The 17,759-nt window shown below is 38.7% G+C and overlaps 1 protein-coding gene across 2 annotated transcripts; it reads right to left on the reverse strand.

Moving 5' to 3' along the window:
• Positions 1 to 2,358: 2,358 nt before the first annotated feature.
• Positions 2,359 to 14,716, reverse strand: gpat4 (glycerol-3-phosphate acyltransferase 4). 2 transcript variants are annotated; one of them, XM_053645230.1, is made up of 14 exons: positions 14,559 to 14,716; positions 12,242 to 12,675; positions 11,841 to 11,910; positions 11,043 to 11,334; positions 10,449 to 10,523; positions 9,878 to 9,967; positions 9,282 to 9,375; positions 9,026 to 9,141; positions 8,726 to 8,781; positions 8,550 to 8,635; positions 6,496 to 6,624; positions 4,285 to 4,364; positions 3,942 to 4,027; positions 2,359 to 3,720 (listed from the first exon to the last, which is right to left on the reverse strand). In XM_053645230.1, exons 2-14 carry the CDS (start codon positions 12,407 to 12,409, stop codon positions 3,701 to 3,703), a joined length of 1,362 nt encoding a protein of 453 aa, XP_053501205.1. In that variant the 5' UTR covers positions 12,410 to 12,675; positions 14,559 to 14,716; the 3' UTR covers positions 2,359 to 3,700. The 2 variants fall into 2 exon arrangements, with proteins under 2 accessions (XP_053501205.1, XP_053501204.1); XM_053645229.1 differs by having other exon boundaries at positions 3,901 to 4,027.
• Between the last annotated feature and the right edge of the window lie 3,043 nt (positions 14,717 to 17,759).

Here is a 17,759-nt window from a genome sequence, read left to right on the forward strand (position 1 = left end):
CAGCAGTACAGTTGGATTTGAGAACATTTCTCTGTGTATGATAACTGCTTTTAGTCCTCGCCTAGTCTGTGCTTATTTAAGTTTGAAATGTATTATTAAATGAAAAAAAAACACGCACACATTTCACACTTATTCAGGTTTGACAAAGATCCCTATTTAAAAAGTGGGAGTTATGACCACAGATTTAGCAGGGCTTGGATTTTCTTCCACAGTGGGTTTGCTGCGTTTTATCACTTGTTATTGTGAGAGAGGAGAGAAGAAAATGTAACACTAAAAGCACAAAAATAACACAGATGTTTGTTATTGTTTAGCGACACTAAAAATACTCTCCTTATTAGGGCGGTTCTGTCAGCGAACAAAAACAAACCTGAACTTAATGACAAATATGAGTCACACCTCCATCCAAAGCACTCACTGAACACATTATTAGCTTTAATTAAACATGCACAGCTCTGACACAGGCCATAGAAACAAATAAAAGACAAAATCTATAGTATACAATGATCAGCCATAACATCAAAACAACTGACAGGTTATGTGAATTACATTGGTTATCTCATTACAATGGCACCTGTCAAGAGGTGGATTATATTAGGCAGAAAGTGAACAGTCAGTTCTTGAAGTTGATGTGTTGGAAGCAGGGAAAAATGGGAAAGCGTAAGGAGTTGAGAACTTTGACAAGGGCCAAATTGTGATGGCTAGATGACTAGGTCAGAGCATTTCCAAAACAGCAGGTCTTGTGGGTGTTTCTGGTATGCAGTGATTAGTACCTAACAAAAGTGGTCCAAGGAAGGACAACCGGTGAACTGGTGACAAGAACATGGGTGCCTAAGGCTCAATGATGTGTGTGGGGGCGAAGGCTAACCCCTCAGGTCCGATCCCACAGAAGAGCTACTGTTGCACAATACAGAATGATGTAGAACACAGTGCAATGCAGCTTGCTGCATATGGGGCTGCGTAGCTGCAGACTGGTCAGAGTGCACATGCTGACCCCTGTCCACTGCCGAAAGCAACTACAATGGGTACATGAGCAATGGAGCGATGGAAGAAGATGGCCTGGTCTGATGAGCGTGATTTACCTGGGGATGAGATGGCATAAGGATGCACTATGGGTAAAAGGCAAGCCGGCAGACACAGTGTGACGCTCTGGGCAATGTTCTGCTGGGAAATCTTGGGTCCTAGCATTCATGTGGATGTTAATTTGACATGCACCACCTGCCTAAACATTGTTGCAGAGCGAGTACACCCCTTCATGGCAACAGTGTTCCCTAATAGCAGTGGCCTCTTTTAGCAGCCACACTGTAAAAACTGTTCAGGAAACATTGAGATCTCAATCCGCTTGAGCATCCGTAGGATGTGCTGGACAAACAAGTCCAATCCAACTTACAGGAATTAAAGGATCTGCTGCTAATATCTTGGTTCCAGATACCACAGCACACCTTCAGAGCTCTTATTGAATCCATGCCTTGACAGGTCAGAGCACAAGGGGGATCTACACAATATTACACAGGTGGTTTTAATGTTATGGTGATGATATACATCAAAAAACTGTGTCTATACTGCCCTCCTATAGGAGAGTGTGAAGGTCTGTATCCCTCTGTCAATCCTGAGCTTTCAGTATGCACATACCATATTTATTTCTGCAACATTATTTTATTCATTTTTATAGATAAGTGCAGTGTTGGCTAGTCATAATGACAAATCAAATTGTGCTACCTTTCAGAATGTGTTTATGTCTACGAAAACATTATAGTTAATAGCATATCATAGGTCTCATTATAACACCTGGATCTGTTATTTGTTCCTTAGTGAATTTTGTACGTTGAACAACCATTGTTTATTCCATTTACTTCTATTTCTCCTCCAAACCATTTAGAAGTAATCAGTGATTGAGAAAGTAATCCAGCTTGTTCATGTTTATTACGCCTGCTGTTATATTTCAGGTGTGTCTTCTTAATCACTGCTGATGACGTGCGATAGGTATGCCACCAAAGCATGCTTAAATACACGTACGGAATCTAAGGGGTGTTTCACTGAGTAGAATCACGTGACATGATCAGACAGCTAATCCTACAGTCTGGACTCGAAAGAAGTCATTTTTTTTACTGGTCCCACAAAAGTAAAGAAACTAACAAAAAAAAAAACCCCACAAAATAATCCACTATAAGCAAATCAAGCAAATAAGGAAGACATATTTATGAGGTATTTTTTCCCCCAAAAAACATGAGGGACAGTTTTGCCAAGCTCATACAGTAAGCAAGTCTGTTTAAGATACCAAATTAACTCGGCACAATTATTTGAGTTGATTAGGATTATTTTCCATCAGAAGCCTGAACAATAATATTCAGTAGACAGACGTGTTAATACAAGATATTCATTTAATGAGACACAAGAGCAGACCATTCTGACAGGATTCAACAGAATTCCAGATGTGTTCAAGTTCCTAACTTTGCTATCACCCAACATTTTCATGTTTTACCGTTTATTTCACTCTCATCCGATACACAGAATTACGAGATTGCTTTCGCCAAGATGAGACCCTTATCTTATGGTGTCTTTTGAACACTGCAGGCTTAATCTCATACAATGTTCTCAAGTGGCCATTATAATATTGTGCGTGTTTAATAAGCATATTAGATTGTATATCTAATTATCAGCATATAATGTTACACAACTTCTTTGTCTTTATCTGTAACTGTCAATATTTCATTGATTGAACACCTAAATGAGAAAGCACACGCTTTGCATGGGTGTCCAAGGTCCGCTTGAGAGATCATAATCCAAACATTGAGTTTCTTTTCTTTTTAAAAGGAAAACCGCAACAGATTTTTAGACACACGTCTTCACTTTTTCTTCCTGTAGGAAGAAAACATGCACTCAGACAGCAAATGTGTCCCTACTGTAACAGACTACACACACAACAAAAGAAAAATAAATAAATATGAAAACAAAAACATTTATTTGATGTGACTCAGTCCCAAGGAAAGTAAAAGAATATAATGCCACTGCATGGACTCGTGCAAAAGTGTGCAAAGTAACATTTTTTGAAATCTGTCAACAAGCAATGGTGTCCTTCAGTTCAAATCCAATTTGATTCTTCTGATTCAGCTCGGCTCAGTCATTCCATTTGAATTCAGATAATTCAATGCAATTTGAACAGGGTAATTCAATTCAGAGTCCTTTAGTTCAGTCTGAATGAGGTTCATATTGATGCATTTCATTTCAGTTCAAGGTGTGTTCAGTCTGGATCTGATCTATTCAGATCCATTTCAGTTCAGATCGGATTAGCTTAGTTGAGTCCAGTTTTATTCCGTTCGATGCATGGTTAATCTGTTTAGTTGAGATTTTTTTGGGCTCGGTTCTGACCTATACCCGTGTATTCAATTCAGTGTGGTTCCGTTCGGTTCGGTTCAAATTCAACATGTTCCATTCCACTTAAAGCAGTTCATCTCGGTTTAATTCAGATCAGATTCGTTCATTTCAGGCTCCATTTTGACTCCGGTCAGTTCCAATCTGCTTCATTCAGCTAAGGTCGTTTTCAGTTCAATTCCATCTCAATGAGATCTGTTCAATTCAGACCTGTTTAATTCAATTGACTTCAGTTCAGTGTTAATCTTGCAGAGGAGTTCAGCAAGGCGTCGATCTTGGCCCGGTTTTGGTCTGTGCCATGGTTCAGAAACATCCTGCGCTCTGGGCACCGTCAGTAGGTCTGCTTGCAATCTGAAATCACACATATAACTGTTAATAATAATAATAATAATAATAATAATAATAATAATAATAATACTGCGTGTATCTGTTTCTGCTCAGGTTACCATCATGCTATCACATTAGCACCACTATGGCTCTGGTAGGAGTTGCGTGTTATTTTCTGTTTTTGATTAGTTTGGTCTGAATTACCAGGCAGCGCATCTGTGATCAGGAGCGACTTCGGTCCTCACCATTTCCCACTAACACTTTACTGTAGAGTTTCTGCTGCTCCTCCTTAAACACCTCCTTCACCTTCTCCCGCTTTAGCCCACCATCCCTGTGATAAACAGGTTAGATTTAATCAGCAACACACAGAAGTATACAAACTGCTGATGGCCATTTTGAGTACTCTTGTAGTAGAGTACATAAAACACAATGGAACAATGAGTACTGATTATTCAGTGTTTAAAATCTGTTTGCCATTTATTTTGCTTATCGCTAGTAATAACCACGTCACTATCCTGTGTTAAGAGTCTGCAGTAGAGTACAAGCATTAGCGTGTGAATAAAAACTCCCCGTGTGGGAGTGTGTTACCATAACAGATCGGCTAAACCGCCTTTCCTGGCGATGGCAGCCTTCACCCGGTTAGCAAACTGCACAGCGTCCTCATCCTCCTAAACACACACACAGCCAATATATTCATTTTCAATAAACAGCTCTCTGATTGTGAACTTTGACCTATAATTTCACATCCATACTTGTACATAACTTACAAAAGTATGATAAATATTACACCATATATAACAAGCCACAGTCTATTTCCTAATTCCTGTGTTTTTAGAGTAGGCGTGTTATTCCAGCAGTTACTGGAGTTTGCCAACCACAACAGCGTTAGCTTGGCACGAACACAGCATACAATCCCACAGCTGTGCCAAGTTTACATTAAAAACAAAAACTAAAATAGTTCTGGGAAACAAATTCAAATCAAAACTACAATAAACTAATAATAGTGCTTTGGAAAAGAAATACAATAAATAAGAACAGGAAATCATTTCCATTTGCCTTTTTTGTGCAGAAATGGAAAAAGCTGGCAGGTAGGATGCAAGTGTGCTGAGGGAGTATTGCGAATTTAAAGGGGTGTACTCACTTTTGTTGCCAGCGGTTTAGACATTAATGGCTGTGTGTTGAGTTATTTTGAGGGGACAGCAAATTTACAATGTCATACAAGCTGTACACTCACTACTTTACATTGTAGCAAAGTATAATTTCTTCAGTGTCGTCACATTAAAAGATATAATCAAATATTTATAAAAATGTTAAGGGTATACTCACTTTTGTGAGATACTGTATCTTGCACAAAAACTCCTTCCTGATGTCTAATAATACCACACTGTAGTGCCGATTATCATGAACAAAAACTCCACCGAGCGGAAAATGTGCCTGTACAGTAGGGTCAACATGGGCTTATCAACAACTTATCAGCAAAGAACAAGGCATGCTAGCATTAGCAGCAGTGAGGCTTAACTGATCGCAAAACATCGAGCAAACTTTAACGTCTTACTCACGGCATCAAACCGAACCAATGAATACCAATGAAAGGAGAAGTGTGATTATTTATACATAAGAGCAAATACCAAAATGCATTACTCAGTGTAGAGAAAGAGTTTATGAAGTGTACAGAGTGCAGAGATGAGAGATGTGGGAGACTGAAAACATGCACGTTCTTAGCAAAGCCTGTATGACTTCTCTTTACTGCTACAATAAAGAAACTGTGCTCTGAACGAATACAACTCATTTCATCATTATGAAACAAAAATAAATATATTAAACCGACTCATGACCATAATCAGCTTAGAAAATAGATGCGGTTATAATTTTTTTTATAGAGGGCGACCCGATTGATTGGTTTTGCTGAGTAATCGGCAACGATAACTGATTGCTGGAACTATCGGTTATCGGTAAAAATCCACAAAGACCGGTTTTCCCCAGTCCGTTATCATTCTACACGAGAGCGGCATCTAGAGGCGAAATAAAAACGATCACTGACAAATTCTGTTGTGTTATTTTAAGTGTTTTTTAAAATCATTTTGCATGCATATCTTTTAGTAACTTTAATATTTCTTAATAGTTCATGTATATATATTAATATTTATATGTTTATTTTATTTTAAAAAAGTACATGTTCATGGTACAGCCAGTACTGTCTATTTTTGTAATAAAGTTATTTTACTTTGAGTGTTCTATTTTCATTCAGTTACATTCAATTTTAAAAACTCAGTGGATTTTACAGATAACTGTAACGATTAAATCAACTATCGGCCCACCTCTAATTCTTTATAAAACATTAACTTTAGTTTATGGCCTTTACGGATCACAAAAATGCTGATGCATCCCAGGCTGAAATTAAGTGTCATAACTCTGGCCATTCTGCCACACAGTGAGTGAGGATGTGTCAGTTATACACCACCGTGTAACAACTTCTTCATAAAGATGGGAAAAAAATTATCTCAGGCCAAACAGACGGATCAACAGCAGGGCTGTTATAAAAACAACAACAACAACAACAACAACAACTGCAGCAACTCTAGTAAACACTGACATGTTGAATGATGAAGTGCTGATTCAGAAGCACACATTACAGAAAATAAAAACTGATAAAGTGGGACTCTAGGAATACAGACTTTTTTCTTCTAAGCAGACAGGATATAAGCAGCGTGTCTTATACTTTTAATATAATTAATAGCCCAGACGACATAATAAATCAGACATCCGAAACCTGTGTGTATTGTAGATGTTAAATCTCACCTCTCGGCTCATGGGCGGTAGATACCACACACTGCAGACGATGGCCCAGCTGCTCATCATGTGGAGGAGATAATTCACCATCCCAAACTTACTGCTGTTCCAAAAAGCATCTCCAAACCTCGGGTCATACTGGAACACAAACACACACGGTTAAGTTCAGCTGCTGCAGATTTTACAGTCACTGGAGATTGTAACTGTTAAAGATGTTCTAACAAAAGTGTTAAAGATGAAAGGTTCTCTTATGTAGTTCTGTTGTAAGCCTCCATATATTAGGGTAAGTAATATTGGCTACTACAACCTATTACAGTGCACGTTATACCTACAGATTCAATAGAGAACTTTTCGGGATTGAGCCTGTTATAGTACATACGGATACATAATGGATATAAAAAGTCTACACACCCCTGTTAAAATGGCACGTCAGAACTTTCTACACCCTCAATGTAAAATTACAACGTATAAAAAATAATGAAAAACAATCAAACATTTTCGGGAAAAATAAAGTCCCAATAACCTGGCTGCGCAAGTTTACACACCCTCTTATAATTGGGGATGTGGCTGTGTTCAGAATGAACCCATCACATTCAATCTCATGTTCAAAAGTAATCATCATACAGCTGTCAATGAAATTATTCTGATTAACCCCAAATAAAGACCAGCTGTTTCTATAGAAATTTTCTTCACATCATCTTGATTTAATCCAACTGATGAAGCTGTGGTCCGCAAATAGCTTACAATGCATGCATGGTATCTCACTTGTTGAAAGTTATTGATCAGGAGAGGGGTATAAAAATTTTTTTCCAAAACATTAGATATACTATGGAACACTGTGAAGGCCATCGTGAACACATGGAGAAAGCAGAGCACCACAGTGACATCACCAAGAACAGGACGTCCCTCAAAAGTTCACAAAAGGACAAGACAAAAACTTACCAGGGAGGCTGCCAAGAGACCTACAGCATCATTAAAGGAGCTGCAAGAATATCTGACAAGTACTGATGAGTCTCAGAATGTGATGACAAACTCTTGTATTCTTCACATGTCTGAGCTTTGGGGTAGGGTGGCTAGACGGAAGCCCTTTCTCACAAAAAAACATCCAAGTTCAACTAAATCACCCCAAACCATGTGGCAAAATGTGTTCTGGTCTGATGAGAGCAATTCCAAAAGGTATAATAATGCCATAATTTGAAAAGGTATGTTTGGTGCAAGAGAAAGCACATCACTAAAAGAACACCATAACCATGGTGAAGCATGCTGGTGGCAGAATCATGCTTTACGGCTGCTTTTCTGAGGCTTTTCTTCAACCAGAACTGGGGCTTTTATCGAAGTGGAGAGGATGATGAATAGCTACAAATATCAGGCGGGTTTAGTGCAAAACACTCGGGTGTCTGCTAGTAAGCTGAAGATGAAAAGGAATTTCACCTTTCACTGCGACAGTAACCCAAAGCACACATCCAAATCAACAAAGGAATGACGTAACCAAAAGAAGATAAATGTTTTTGAATGGCCTAGCCAGAACCCAGATTTGAATCCAACTAAAAATCTGTGGGGTGACCTGAAGCGAGCTGTGCACAGGTTACAATTTGATGCATCTAGAATGTTGTTTTTTGCAAGAAAGAGTGGGAAAATATTGCCAAGTCAAGCTGTGCCATGCTGATAGACTCTTACCCCAAAAGAATAAGTGGTGTAATAAAATCAAAAGCTGCTTCAACAAAGCATTAGTTTAGGGGTGTATAAACTTATGCAACCAGGATATTGTAACTTTTTTAGTTTTCCTTTTTTCCCCCTAAAATGTTTGATTGTTTTTCACTTTATTTGTATACTTATGCAATTGCACATTAAAGGTGGGAAAAGAGCTGACGTAATTTATTATTTTACTTATCTTATTTTACTTCGATCACTAGTTACACTAAAACTTCTAGACCCCATGTTCTCCACTTTGCAGCCAATTTGGGATACAGCTACCCATTTTCTTTATACCCATGCACTGCATGGAGGTGTGAAAACAGTTTGAGAACACAATGTGTAATGATACAAAAAGGAAAAATTGTCACCTTTATAGCCACTGGATAGACGGTGGATCCGATTTCAAAGCTTCCCTTCTTAAACATCATTACCGAGGTGTTATTAATACAGGTGCCTGAAATTAAAAAAATGAAGTATTTTATATTTTCCAGTTGGAAATACATACATACATACAGTAATTTAATGATGCCGGATTAATTCTTACCCTCTGGGAAAATGAGGATGGGCAGCTTGGTTTTGTCTGCAACATGATCACTGAGCCTGCAAACATAAAAAAAAAATGGTGCAGTGTGACTAAAAAAACCAGAACATTCTTATATCCCTTAAAATGAAACATGAAATCATCCCCTTCATTAGATTACTAATTTGTTAAAGGGCTTGTGAATGTAGAATGAGTAGCATGCTGTGAATGTAGAATGAGTAGCATGCTGTGAATGTGTAGTGTTTATTAGGTCACAACCAATTAGCTCAGCTGTTTGTAAGGTTATTTATAGAGTAACTTTACCGTTTGGCCACAAGGTGCCGGTCTTTAACCTCTGATCTCTCAAACCAGATGTGAGGACAGGCTTTAACCATCGCTCTCTGAATCACGCCCATGAGACCACCGTGGACCTGCCCAACCTAAAACACACACACACACACACCTTATTTTAAATATTTTGAACATCAAGTCTGTATTTAAAGTTTAAAATGAGCATGAAAAATACCTGAAAATGAGCATGAAAAAAACAACAACATGAGAAACACAGTAAAACAGTTACCATGGCGTAGCAGCCGTCACTGGCCAGGATGATTACATCGATGGGTGACGTGTGATTGGCCACACAAATGCCTCCGTTCTTGGGTTTGTTTTCACTGCGGAAAAATGGGCAGATGTTGGGTGGAACTGGAAATGTAATTTAACCATTATTTTAATACCACATTAAAAGTTCTTTCATTAAACAGCTGCTGGATATAATAATGTAATTTCTTTATTTCATTAAAACAAAACAAGTTATAACACTGAATTTAGTGTAGATTTTTTGTGTCTCACCAGCAAAAAAACTAATCCAATGTACTTTTAACACTGTATTTCTAAAAACAAATAATAATAATAAAAAATCAGCCCCATTTTTACATGTAATACTTTTTTTTTTTTTTTAGCTTTCTGTAATGTTCGACTTTAAAAAAAAATGGCTGTGAATCAAGTTTCCAGAATCCCAACACGTTATTTTTGTTTTGTGAAAATCCAATACACCAAGAGGTAACTGCATTAAAATGACTCTGGCTGATGAGAACAAACACAAACAATGTCATGGTGCTATAAACTCCATTAGCGAATAATTATGATGAATATTAAATACAGGCACAGGGCTACCTGTCGTGGTACGTGATGATGGCTGTGAGAGCTCGAACGCAGATCCTGTAGCACATCAGATGAGCTTTCTCACTCAGGAAATTCTTCATCCTGTCAGAAACAACAAAGTCACTGCTCACTGAGCTTCGCACACTCTGCACATTCATAAACCCTGCCTCACATTGTGCACCGTACTCCTACATTATACACTATGCACTTTCTACAGTCTAGCCACTTGTAGAAATGTATAACTTCTAAAAGCAACACCAATGAAATTATCGACAAGTGTGACAAAAACATGGCCTGAAACAGCATTATCTTTTATTTTCAGCATGTCTGGGCTTAAACAAAGGTAATATTCCTTTAGCAGTGAGTTGACATTACAATGAAGTCCTGTGTCATGACGTCAGCATGAATAATATGAAAGGGATTCTCGTTATCTAGCTATTAGTTCACTAATGTTAATTACACACACCCCAGTCTTGTTTTCTTTCGTGGTTCATGTCAACTTGCAACAAGAACTCTACTTTCTATAGTAGATTTGCCTGGGACCTTAAAAAACGTCTGTCACTGGTTAAGAAAATGGACTTACCCGCCATTTGGGAGCAGGCCGATGAGGGACGTGAGAACCACGAGGAGTCCGACGCCAGTAAAAGCCAGAGTGACCCTGCATTCATTAATTCATTAATTCTCCCTATTGAATATCGTGCACTATTTATCCACCCTTACCCACAGCAACATCAAATAAGCCATAGCAGGTGGAGCTTTTCCAGGAGCATGCAGAGGATGTTTTGCTATATAAAGAGTACGAGTCATTATTTCATACACTATGCAGGGCTTCTGAATCCAAAACAGCTTCCTACTGGACATATATCTGAGTCCAAACGTTTACATATACCTACACTCAAGACATTTAGTCAAGTCAATCAACTGGGGCATATTCTTTGTTCACAACAGAAGAAAATGTACAACAATCAGTTCGAACACACCAAGTGGACAGTCTCCTTAACCAATCGGGAAGATTCCAGAAATTCATTTAATGACTTTTAGAAGCCTCTGATTGGCCAATTGTCATAATTAGGGCTTAATTGAGATTATACCTTTTTATCCTTGATTACAGGGGAAGTACCTCACCATCAAACACAGTGCACTAAGTCTCCACCCTGACCCTTGTGCTGCACCCTACCTGAGAGGCAGCAGGATGCCGTAGCGGATGAGCACGCCGAGCCCCCATAGCGCCGTCAGCCGTCTGCTGATGTTCTGGAAGTTGTAGTTATAGTTGCTGCGTGTCAGCAGGTTCCACGACTCTAGCTCTTCAGCTGTGAAGCGCTTCGTCACCTCATCATCCACAATGCTCTCGACCCCGCGGCGGCAGAAAAACAAGATGTCAGACATGTCGAACTCGGCCTCGGCTCCGCCTAAACGTCTCACTTCCTGTATTTCCTGCTCCAGAGACGCCGGCTCCTTCGCTATGATCCCTGAGTTGGGCGGGGGGGGGGGGAGTCACATGACATTATTGACATAACAACGTTACACTGCATCTGCGTGGAATCGTGAATTCTGATCGGTCAACAGAAACATTTCAAGATGTGTTACTTCACCGATGCTGTGCCCTAGAACAGATATTTGCTGACTTTGGCATTAGGAGGACTCAGTATTATGACAGATTTGTATGAGCGCTTCTATTTTGGTTGAGAGGAAATACAGATCACAGAACTCCAGGTAAGATCGTGTTACTGATCGTCCTCGGATGATGAAACCGGTCATTCTGTGCTTTAATCCCTTATCAGAATGTATTGCAATGCACTTTATGTGTCGTGTTACTGCTTGAGAACAGACTTTACACCCAACTGAAGTTTAACTGGTGCGACTGGTTCCTGCTCACAATGCTGGGATTTACTGGTTGATGATGAGCACCTGTTTTTTTTTTCTTTACATCATCCCTTGTTTATTACTTATGTACAGGTAATAATAATTGTCTCACCATTGCTGTACGGTTTGTAGAGCCGCTGGTTCTTCTCTTTCGCTCCTCTCTCCATTCTCAGCGTGGCCCACTGAAACAAAAACAACAGCAAATAAGACTGTGAAAAGACTAAACAGCTGTGTGTTGTGCTGAAGATTTTGAAGAGGAGACAAGTGACTTTAAAGCAGGACACACACACACACACTAAGGTAGGCTTTTTTTTCAGAAAAAGCAGCATAAGGTCAGCTTATCTTGAACTAATCTTGAGGCGCACGTGACCTCCTTAGAAGTACCAATCCCACAATTCTGTTCACAAGGCAAAACCAACAAGGCTATGACTAAGGAATAATACTGTTTAATTATGGTGATAACAGATTACAGACTTATCAAGCTGAAAAACATTTTGTGATCATAACACCCACCTCAAATATTTTCAGCAGGGAATTCATGTAGAGCCGGCGGATACCAAAAGACACGCCGAACACTGCAGGCACGATGATGAAGACCAGCAGGAGTGTGAACCACACGGTGAAGGAGATGCCCAGGAGCATGCAGATCAGCCCATCGAAGGGGAAAAGATACGACTCCATGGCTATAGAGACCTGGACCAGTGAGCATTCACACACAGGGACTGCAGATTGTACTGCGTTTAGAGCCTCAGTTTCTGAAGCCGGCGCTGAAACAAGGCCTTCATGGGCGCAGCTGCAACTTCAGCTCTGCTTATTGTGAACACCAGGAGGCAAAATCCAAGCTAAAGAGTTAAAGATTTAGTTCTTGGTGTTTTTGGTTTATTCCATAGCTCTCCGGAACAGTTTCAGTCTTTTTTCTGAACTGGAAGTCCACCACATCCAGGTTTCTGTGGAGCAGGAATGAAAATGATCAAACACGACATGTTAAAAATGATACAGAGTGAGATCAAGGCATTGTGTGGACAATAATCATAGAAAAAACAGCAACAAGGAGATAAAAAAAAAATAAAAAATCAGTCCTATCTTTCCTATCTTCTGATAGTGGTGCAGTGGGATTTAGACCTCTACCTAACGAGAGCGATGCAGCAGGGTTTTAGTCCTTTAGTCTGTCCAGCCCTCACCTCCTTATCTGTCCACTCAAACAGATCAGCTTCAAAAGCTTCAACTTTCATGCTAATACACCAATCAACGCCATAGCGCTCGTAAAGGTGTGTTCACACATACAGCGATTTCATCTCTGCAGACACCAGTCTCTGTACTATGACGACACCAGTAGGCGTTTCGAACTACTGGTTGCCATAGTAACGTTTATCAGTGGGTGGAGCAACTAGCATTCCACTTTTGACAGCGAACCATTCACTCATGTCGCCAGCTCTCACTGAAAATGAATGGTCTCTCCACAGATTCTAGGCTGGATGTCTACGTAACACGGCACTGAACATCTCTGGAAAACGTTACGTGAGAAAATAAATCCTTGCACTTTTGTTTTTGGGCGCTAACAGCAACATACATGTCTGAGACGCATGAAATTTGGTCTCCTGTTAAACATTATAACTGCACCAGTAATGCTGCTCTATGACGTAAACACAGCACACAACCGCCAACTTCTCTCGCAGGAATAATGAAAATACAGCACCAACCAACAAAATAGCACCAGAACCAATAAACACACCACCAAATATTTCAATATAAACACGTTTAATGTGTCTCAGAGTGGCGTTTTCATTTAAATGCAAGAGGGTTATAAGGCTACTTCAATCATCTGACTAGTTACAACTACAATATAACTGACTAGTTAGTAACTACTAGTCTATTTGAGTATAAACTTGATAGTGAACATAAAACAGATTAGCACAAGGGTAGCACAACTGAAAGACAAAAAAAATAAAATAAATAACCGTATAGATTTAACAACTACATTTCTGTCAGTAACATCAAGTAACGGGTTCAACACGACACCGGTCTGTACTGCGCATGCGCAGGGCCACGACACTTAATGCTGCGCATGCGCACTGCCTCGGATGATAACGTCACGCACAGAGAAAGTGAGTTGAGCGATATACATCAGATTATCAGCGTGTACGAAAAGCAAAGGAAAAGTAATGTTGTTAAATATCAAAAATCTAAGAGGTGTGAATTATAGCTGACACCCAGATGAACACTTTACAGTTGGATGTGTGACTGTACATCATTCCCTTCAAATGCTATTGAGCTTTAAATTATGGTATATTTTGTATACGAGCCCATGCAGTAATAAAATACATGGCAATATTTACATATGATTTAATAGTTTATTTTGTTAAATATCAGAAATCTAAGAGGTGTGCATTATAGCTGACACCTAGATGAACACTTTCCAGTTGGTTCTATGACTGTAAGTCATTCCCTTCAAATGCTATTGAAGTTAGAAACGTGTATAACAATGTCGTATGTAACTTTAGAGACGGTCCCTTAATTTCCGCGAATATCGAAGGTCCAACATCAAACCAACTTTATTCCAGTTCTATTTCATATAAAATACAGAGCGCACACACAATGCAACCAGTCTAAACTAACTATAAACCTTACGATATAAAAACATGACACAGTAAGTTATAATAAAAACAGGGTTATATAATAAATGCCAATTCAGTGTAGTGGTGAGCTGTTTTTAACAAGCAGACAGTTTATGTTCAGCTGCACCTATAAAAAGCCTGCTAGCTAAGGCGGTTAATAAAGCGAGCTGGCTAATTTCCTAACTGAATTTAATTTCCAGTATTTACAAACTCACCCGTTTTATATGAACGGTCCGGTTCTTCTACTGATCATATCGCATGTTTATAAAGCGCACGCTGGTCTACTTCAACAAGCATACTCGTTTGTCTGCGAGGCACAGATAAGCAAACCGGTAAAGAACACACAGCAACAATAGCGTGTTAAGAAACCGGAAACAGGAAGTGGAGTTATTAAAAAAATAAAAGACGCAGGCGGGAAACACTACTGTGTAGTTTTATTGTTCCGTCTAGTTCGACGTGTTTATCTGTGTAGCGATAAAGTATAGAAAAATTACAGATTCACTGCTTAGGTCATATCTGCTCTTGTTTGTGCTTGTAATTAAACTGAGTACATCATTGACTATTTTATTTTCTGAAAATAAAAATATCTTTCAGTCCAAGGAGTCTGTAAAACTGTCTCTGTCCAGCAGGTGGCGCGCTAGACCATCATTTTACAGGATCTTGCAGTTAAAATATTTAGATAAGTAGAAACAGACATTCAAGGCTTTTGAGAGCGCTGCAGTTTTTATTTGTTTTTTTATTTGTTTTGTTTTTTTAAATTTATATTATTTTTTCAATGTACATGCACTTTTCATAGTCAGGATCAGCAATAATAAGCTGCCAATGTTGCCCAGTTGCACACCCCATAGCATTGCTACTGGTTCCTGGGTTCAATCCTGAGGTTTTATTAATGCCTGTATGGAGTTTTACATGTTATCCCTGAGTCCTCGTGGGTTCCTTTCGGTTCTCCGGTTTCCTTCCACCTTCCAAAAACACACAATTAGGTGGGTTGATTAAGATAAATTACACCTAGGAGTGAATGAGTGTGTAAATGTGTGAGTGCATGATGCCCTGCGATGGACTTACATCACTCACCCAGTGTTTCACGGATAACCTCAGGATCCAGTACGACTCTGCCCAGGATGAAGTGTTTTTTGAAGATGAACGAACGATGAATGTTTGGCCTTTGGGTATATGTATAACATACACTACTGTATCCTTTCACTGAAACCTGTTCCAACGTGACAATGCCACTGTGCAAAAAGTGAAGTCCGTGATGACATGGTTTGCCAAGGTGGTTTACCACTGAACACCTGTGGTGTGAACAGGAACGCTGACTGCACCCCAGGCCTCCTCACTCGATGTCAGTGCCTGACCTCATTAATGCTCTTGTGGCTGAATGAACACAAATCCCCACAGCCACACACTCCAAAATCTAGTGGAAAGCCTTCGCAGAAGAGCGGAGGCTGTTATAGCAGCAAAGAAGGGTCAAGCACCATATTAATGCCCATGGTTTTGGAAAGGGATGTTCAACAAGCACATCTGATTGTGAAGAAAACTTTCCATAACACAAGCCTTTAATAAAGTTTACACTCTTCCACTCTGCATGCATAGAATCAAACAGTTAAAACAAACCTGAACAAAATTAAGACACTTTCAAGGAAGACATACAGAATACAGAATACTCTCCTCTCCTTCTTTCTTTTACACACATTGAGTTTTTTGAGATGTCTTTTTATATGTTGAACAGATGTCGACACACACAATAAAGATAATGAATGCACACATAACTCCAACTAGGTCAACATTTGTCTATGACTAGGTCAATATTATATTCATGCAGGAGATTCTTGTCGTCACAACATAAAAATAAATGTACTTTTGAGCTTCCTAATATGAGAATTGCATCAAAATTGATGCACTTGCATGTTAGACTGCAGGGAGTGTAAGTGTTATTATTTTATCCTTAATGATTCAGCTCTGTAATAAATGTTATGTTTATTACAGAGCTGAATCAAAAGCAAATGGCTCCCTGTTGGGTGTAATGCACTACATAGGGTGTGGAATACAGGTAAAATTCCCTATGTGGTGGGTTTATAGTGCTCTAAATAGAGCGTAAGTGCATTTTATTCTCTATGTAGTGCATTAGAGACCTGAATCTTACATTTCTGCATATTGGCTGTATACTACATTTAATTATTTCATTATTTCAAGTTCATACCCTATGCGGGGCACTTTTTGTATAGAGAGCTGTATCCAAAATACCCGCTGATTGCACACACAATGAACTAATGCATACGATGTAGAAGTAGCTATATTATATCCTATATACTGCCCATAGGGAAGCAGGGCTCCCTGTTGCACTAATAGTGTCATTATTTTATACACTATCTCATAATGGTACAGTATACAGTGATTATTACTGCATATTTAATCTAATGCACTACATAGGGTGTAGGTGCCTTTATTCTAGTAACTTGAATCCTACATGGCTCGACGTTTGACATAGTGCAACGTTTTATCAGACAAAGCTATGACAGAAGGTGATATGTCCCTTAAGAAGTGCAAAGGAATCAATGTACATCACAGTAAAGAGTGTGGGAATGGTAATGAAGATATTTCCAACAGATTTTCACTCTACATCACTAATATACAAATGAATATACTAGACTTCCATGTTAATTAGCTAAAAGGCTACTACTTCACATTACACTCTTAAAAATGAAGGTGCTAGAACATGGTCTTTAGAGCGAAGCCAGAGAAGGACTGTTGTTGGTCCTTTAAAGAATCAATTTAGGTTTGATGAAGAACCTTTTGGGTCACAATTCTTAAACTATTTTTGACGTAAAGAAGAACCATTTCCTGAATAACCATAATCCATTCATCAAAAGCTTCTTCGGAACCCTGGTTCTCAAAGAAGGGTCAGGAAGCATAGCTGATTCTTTGATTTATGTTACAGTGGTGCAAATCCCAATGCACTATTATTAAAGTTATATTTATTATTGTGTTCTCTTATACAATAATACTTATTAGCTGATTTGACTAGTTGCTTGAATTGAATGTGTTCTGTCAGTGTTTAAATATAGCTTTATGACTCCAATAAATAACCCAGTAGTACTGTACACATTTAAATAATGAGCCTAATATTTGTATAATTGGATTATGGTCATAAATTAAATATGTATTATGTAATATTTATAAAGTTAAGTGGGTCTATTCTTGTAAAATGTTTAATAACTTCATTTAAGGAAACCAAAAAATGGTTCTTCTATTGCATCGTTTGCATCACCCTGATTTTCAAGAGATTTTTTTTAAACACAAACACCAACTACAACCCATTTTACAGCTGACGCAACATGGCATGGAAATCCTTTAAATTGCTGTATTGTATAATATATTTTACAATATACAAACTGATTAATTATTGCTGCTTTTCA

The sequence above is a fragment of the Ictalurus furcatus genome, chromosome 16 (assembly GCF_023375685.1).
Source record: "Ictalurus furcatus strain D&B chromosome 16, Billie_1.0, whole genome shotgun sequence".
NCBI classification, from domain to species: Eukaryota; Metazoa; Chordata; class Actinopteri; order Siluriformes; family Ictaluridae; genus Ictalurus; species Ictalurus furcatus.